At 43.1% G+C, this 6,228-nt stretch overlaps 1 protein-coding gene across 1 annotated transcript in view; it reads left to right on the top strand.

The window, feature by feature from the left end:
* Positions 1 to 504, top strand: part of LOC104773088 (60S ribosomal protein L31-1) — a 3,467-nt gene extending 2,963 nt beyond the window's left edge. Inside the window, exon 3 of the mRNA XM_010497641.2 lies at positions 267 to 504. Coding sequence (XP_010495943.1) covers positions 267 to 287 — 21 coding nt within the window. The 3' untranslated portion in view covers positions 288 to 504. The remainder of the gene's footprint in view (positions 1 to 266) is intronic.
* Positions 505 to 6,228: the final 5,724 nt, after the last annotated feature.

Below are 6,228 nucleotides of genomic sequence, written 5' to 3' on the forward strand. Positions count from 1 at the left end.
GTAACAGCACATTCAAGAAGAAGGCACCCAATGCCATTAAAGAGATCAGGAAGTTTGCATTGAAAGCAATGGGAACAAAGGACGTTAGAGTCGATGTTAAACTCAACAAGCAGATATGGAGCAAAGGTATCCGAGGCCCCCCGAGGAGAATCAGAATCCGTGTTGCCCGTAAGAGAAACGACGATGAAGATGCCAAGGAAGAGTTCTTCTCTCTCGTCACTGTCGCTGAGGTTCCAGCTGAAGGACTATCTGGTTTGGGCACTAAGGTCATCGAGGAAGACGAGTGAAGAAGATTTGTGAATGTAATCACGCAACCCTTAATATTGTTAGAATGAAAGACGGAAAGAGAGAGACTTTTTGCTTGTTTTGATCACTTACCCTTTTTGGTAATATTGTTTCTTATCTTTCAAGTTACAGATTTTGTGCTGATACAAGTTTGATCTTCTTTTTTTTGTGTGACTTTGTTTACTTAGTAATCAAATTTTTTAGGGGACCGGTTTACCATCTGATTACTTCGTAATCAAAATCGTAATATTAAGCGACAAATCCATATCAATCAAAGTGTAGTACACATTCTGAAGGAAGAATATAAATAACTAGTGTTAAGCCGGACAAAACTTTAATAAAATTTATAGATATGGATCACTTGCTTTTTTTTTTTTTTGAATAAAGCGAAAATCAAGATGTAGTTAATCATATAATGTATAATGCGTTCAGCTTCATCTAATCGGATGAAACCACGAATGTTATTTAAATAAGAATCGAATGATTTAGTTAAAGCAAAACCAACGGAGAAATATAGTAATAGTTTGTTTGGTTTTTAGTTTGTAAACACAATCTTATAAGACAAGCCATGATGCTGGCACGATGGCTAGTCTGTTAGTAGCAGTGAGCAATACAACTCCTGAAAACGTTAAATATGTTGAAGATATGTTTTTCAAAATGGGGAAAAAGAGTTTGGTTTCGTGGAATGTGATGATCGGTGTGTATATGAAAAACGCGATGCCTGTTGAAGCCGTGGAGTTGTATTCCCGGCCGAATGGAGGCTGATGTGTTCGAACCTGATGCATTTTCAATCACAAGTGTTCTACCTGCTTGTGGAGATACATCTGCTCTGTCGTCTTTTGGTAAATATCCATGAATACATTGAGAGGAAGAAACTGATACCGAATCTGTTGTTAGAGAACGCACTGATCGATATGTATGCGAAATGCGGTTGTTTGGACAGAGCGAGAGATGTGTTTGAGAACATGAAGTCACGTGATGTTGTGTCTTGGACAGCTATGATTTCAGCTTATGGAATCAGCGGAAGAGGCTGTAACGCAGTGGCATTGTTTTCGAAAATGCAAGATTCGGGTCTCGTCCCTGATTCAATTGCGTTTGTCACAACTCTCCCTGCTTGTAGCCACGCAGGATTACTATTTGATTTTATTATCATAACCCGTACTACGTACGGGACAAAGAGATTAAATTATTATTTTCAAATTTATGTCAGGAAAAATAAATGTTTTGTAATTCTTTTTTTTTCATTTTTCTTTTTTTTGAATTGAATGTAAAATTAATTCAAACCAAAAAAGACTGTTTTACAAGGACTGTTACCATTTTTTGAGTTTTTTTTTGAGTTTGCTTAAACAAGACCAAAAAAGAGTAGACAAGATTTACATCAGAGATTATTCAAGTAGGGCGAGTGGCAAACCATAAGGTCAGCCCATCGTCATAAGAGTAGTTTCCCCGATTACGGATTGAAGTGAACCGGTTGCGAACTGTCTTGTCAATGAGTTTGACCAGACGAGAAGAAGGTAGGGGAGTTGCTCCATGTCTTCGCTTGTTGCGTTCATGCCAGAAATGATAGACAGTGGTTTGGTAACTATAACGAATAGTGAAGAGACGGATCCTATCCATGTTGGTATTGCTGAGTGTAGCCTGAAGTGTGTTCCAATCAACTGTGAAAAGGTTCCCAAGGAGTCGAGTCGCAAGTGGTGCCCAGACGGCTGCAGCATACGGACATGAGAAGAAGAGGTGATCACGGGTTTCCATAGAGCCACAGAAAACACAATCTGTTCGTTGATTGGTATTCCATCGTTGCATACGGTCACCCGTAGAAAGTCGATTCTTAACAGCCAGCCAGGATACAAACGCATACTTGGGGGTTGCATACGTAAACCAGACACTTTTAGACCAAGGTTCCGCCAGCTGAGATTCACGAAGCAGAGTAATGGTCTCATGAGTTACGAAGTTCTCGCGATAGGTATTGTGTTGACCCTTCCACATGGAGATATCCTCAGCTGCAGTGAGAGTGAGAGCCGCTAGTTCAGTTTCAATGGTATTGAGAAGGGCACAACGATGCTGTCACCTACGGTGGTCCTCTTTGGCCGTTGCCACGGTTGCAGTCAAAGGAATGCCGAGTTCAATATGTCGGTTACTGCCAGTGATCTCTTGGAGACAACCCAAGCTACTCCAACTGTCATACCAAAACGATGCTGATGTCCCATTATTAACCTGCACTCTGTAGAGCTGCTTCACAAGTGATCTATACTTTAAAAGTTTTCTCCACATCCATGATCCCATACTAGTAGTAGATTTGAGTTCCCAAAAGGATCTGTTTTTGAGTAGAGTGACAGAGATCCACCTGTTCCAGAGAGAATCCCGTCCAGACAGTATTCGCCATATGAGTTTAAGACAGCTAACCTTATTGGCAAGACGGAGAGATTGGATTCCCAAACCCCCCTCTGCTTTTGGTCGACAGACTTCTTTCCAAGAGACCTTTGCCTTCTTGCCACTCAGCTCAGGACCAGACCAGAGGAAAGCAGAGCATAATTTGTCTATCTCCGTTATACACCAACTAGGGAGACGATATGCAGAGATCCAAAAGTTGAGTGTACCAGAAATTACAGAAGTAAGAAGCTGCAGACGACCTGCATAAGAGAGAGGACGTGCACTCCATGATGTCAGACGTGCTCGGACTTTTTCTAATAGAGGAAGACAATCAGCGGATGACATTTGCTTTGTGAGCAGAGGCAAACCGAGGTAGCGAACTGGAAGCTGGACATGAGCAAAGGGGAACTGGTGGAGAATGTCTAAACGGCATGTATCAGAGACGCCAGCCATGTATATAGTGGATTTTTCAATACTGATCCTCAGGCCAGAGATTGCAGCAAACCGATCAAATATTTCTAGGATACCTTCAACAGCCCGTTTTTGTCCATCCACAAAGACCATCAGGTCGTCAGCAAAACACAAATGAGTCAATTGGATAGGTTGACATTTGGGATGGTAGCCAATGCGCTTCTCAGCCGCGGCTTTATCAAGGAGCTTTGACAACACATTCATGCAAATGACAAATAGATAAGGAGACAATGAACACCCCTGTCTGAGTCCCCGTGTGCTTTGAAAAAACCCCGCGAGTTCCCCATTTACCTGAACAGAAAATGAGGCAGTGGAGATACATAACCGGATCCAATGAATAAACCTTGCAGGCAACTCCAGCGCTTCAAGGATGTTTAACAAGAAGTCCCATTGCACTGAATCAAAGGCTTTTGAAATGTCGATTTGCATTGCACATCGTGGAGAGATCGTGTCTTTGTGATAGTCTTTAACAACTTCTGAGGCAAGCAAAACATTCTCCAGTAACAACCGGTCTTTAACAAACGCAGACTGATTCGTAGTAATTAACTTAGGCAGAAGCACCTTTAGCCGGTTGGCTAGAATTTTCGAGATAACCTTATACAAAACATTGCAACAGGATATAGGCCTATAATCCTTCATGGCACTTGCTGATTCTGTTTTCGGGATTAAAGCCAATATTGTGGCGTTTAGTCCCTTCGGCAGAAACCCCTTTTCAAAAAAGGATTGGATAGCAACAGTGAAGTCATTACCAATTATTGGCCAAGCAGACTTGTAGAACTCAATGGTGTAACCGTCAGGTCCTGGAGCTTTGTTTGATGACATTGAAAAGAGAACCGCTTTAATCTCTGAAGGTGTCACCCCCTTTATTAGCAATTCCTGATCAGTAACAGAGCACTTAAAGGACAATAAGCGCTGCAAACTGTCTACAGACATTCCACAGTAATCCGCCGGAGAATGTGTGAGAAATTCTTGAAAGAACCTCACAGCCTCCTCCTTAATATCTTCTGGCTGCTGGAGCACAACACCATGTTGATTTGTAACTTCCCGGATAGTGTTCTGCATTTTCCGTTGCTCTGCAGAGCGATAGAAATAAGCATTGTTTTGATCACCCACATTCAACCAGTGAAGCTTTGATTTTTGTTTCAAATAGCCTTCCTCCAGCGTTGATAAGAAATCCCATCGCTGGAAGGCCTGTGTTTCGGCTTCCATGCTTTGAGACGTGGGATTGGCTAAAGTGGCGTCCTATCTACGACAGAGTTCCTCATGAGCATCCCGCGTTCGACAAGTAATATCAGCTAGAGCTTCTTTCCCGAGGAGACGCAACACTGGCTTCAAACTCTTGAGTTTCTTGGACAGGCGGAATAGCGCAGAGGTAGAGACAAACAACGGTGCGGAAGTTTGCCAAAACTCCTGCACTTGCGTCGGGAACTGTGGTAACGATGTTAGAACGTTTGAGAACTTAAAGGGTCGCCGTTTCTTTAATGGTTCAGCGCCTAAGCAGACTCGACCTCGAGAATGATCTGAGCAACCTCCCGAATCAAACACACAATAAGAGTGTGGATATATCTGCGTCCAAGCTTGATTTACTAATCCCCGATCCAGTTTTTTACAAATTAAATCACCATCTCTCTTGTTACACCATGTGAACTGCGATCCATGGTGTTTGAGATCAATCAGGGAGCAATACCGAACAGCCTCCTGGAAATCCCTTATACCGTTACGTACCACTGGAGTGTCCTCAAATCGGGAATGCTCCACCCCATCAAGCGTTTCATTAAAATCACCACTAATCAGCCATGGCTTATTACAAAACAAGGGAGAATCATGATGAGCTCTCATATCATCCCAGAGCTCCTTCCTACCCTCAGCCGTGTTATATGCGTAAACAAAAGAGCATAAGAATTCCTCTGTCTCACCCGCAAGAAGCACCCAAAAGGAAATCATCTGACTGCTTTTAAATACCGGAGTTAGTCGTGTTGTTGGACTCCAAAGGATCCATATACGCCCCAGCCGGTGATGTTCATAATTTGACATAAAAGACCAATGTGGAAAAACAAAAACTTTATTTACAAGTGCTTGGGCGTTATTTTCCTTGACTCGCGTCTCCAATAAGCACCCAAACTGCATAGACTGACTCTATACCCAACTGCGAATGATCGAGTGTTTTGAAACTGTATTAAACCCACGAACATTCCAGAAGAACCCTAACATTAAGGTTTTTTCTTCAAGTTCTTTTTCTTCCAGGTCGGAACCTGGACATCTTTAGTGGTTTGAGGATCTGTGAGAAACTTGTGGGCCGATTTAGAACCACGAGGAAGAGAAGGACGAACACTACTTTCCTCATTTACAGTTCCTTTCACTAGTTGCTCTGTTTTCTCTGTCCGTGTTGTTTTCTCTGTAAGAGCAGTGGAGTCAGAGTTTGGTAATTCTCCTTCCTCCATCCCATCTGAGGGATCCGCCAGTTTCTCTGTGTCCTCTTTATCTCCCAACTCACCCTCAACATCCAAGACTGCGAATCTCGAAGGAGAGACCGTAATGCTATTAGTGGCCTGAGACTTCTGCTCCGGACGGTTACCCTTAGAAGGGGAGACTGAGCACCATTCACCCTCCGGACCGACTGAACCTTCCACACCTACTGGATTGGTTTCTTGAGCAGTATGAACCAAAACAACTCCCTGGCTTGGGGATGCAGAGGCACTGAAACTGTATTCACGTGGCTGATCTCCGTGCTCGAGACCCGATTTTGAGTGTCGACAAAAGATGTATCAACCACTGGAATTGAGGATTCTGTAGCTTTCACTTGAACTTCATCAGGTTGTGGATTTGCTGCCTTACAAACCTCCTTTAGGTGACCCCAGTTGGAGCAAGTAGAGCACTTTGGTGGAAGCCACGGGTAGTGGAATTCCACTACTGCATCCACACCTTTTTCAAACTGAAACCGGAAAGACTTAGGAGGATCTTTGGATAAATCTACCTCAACAAACACTTTTGCTTCCCCAAACTGCTTGCATTGGACTGTATCGGGGTGTAACCGCTTGGGATCACCCACAGCACTTGCTAGGAACCCTAACCCCTTCCATGTGAACATCTTATGTGGAACCT

The sequence above is a fragment of the Camelina sativa genome, unplaced genomic scaffold (assembly GCF_000633955.1).
Source record: "Camelina sativa cultivar DH55 unplaced genomic scaffold, Cs unpScaffold00441, whole genome shotgun sequence".
NCBI classification, from domain to species: Eukaryota; Viridiplantae; Streptophyta; class Magnoliopsida; order Brassicales; family Brassicaceae; genus Camelina; species Camelina sativa.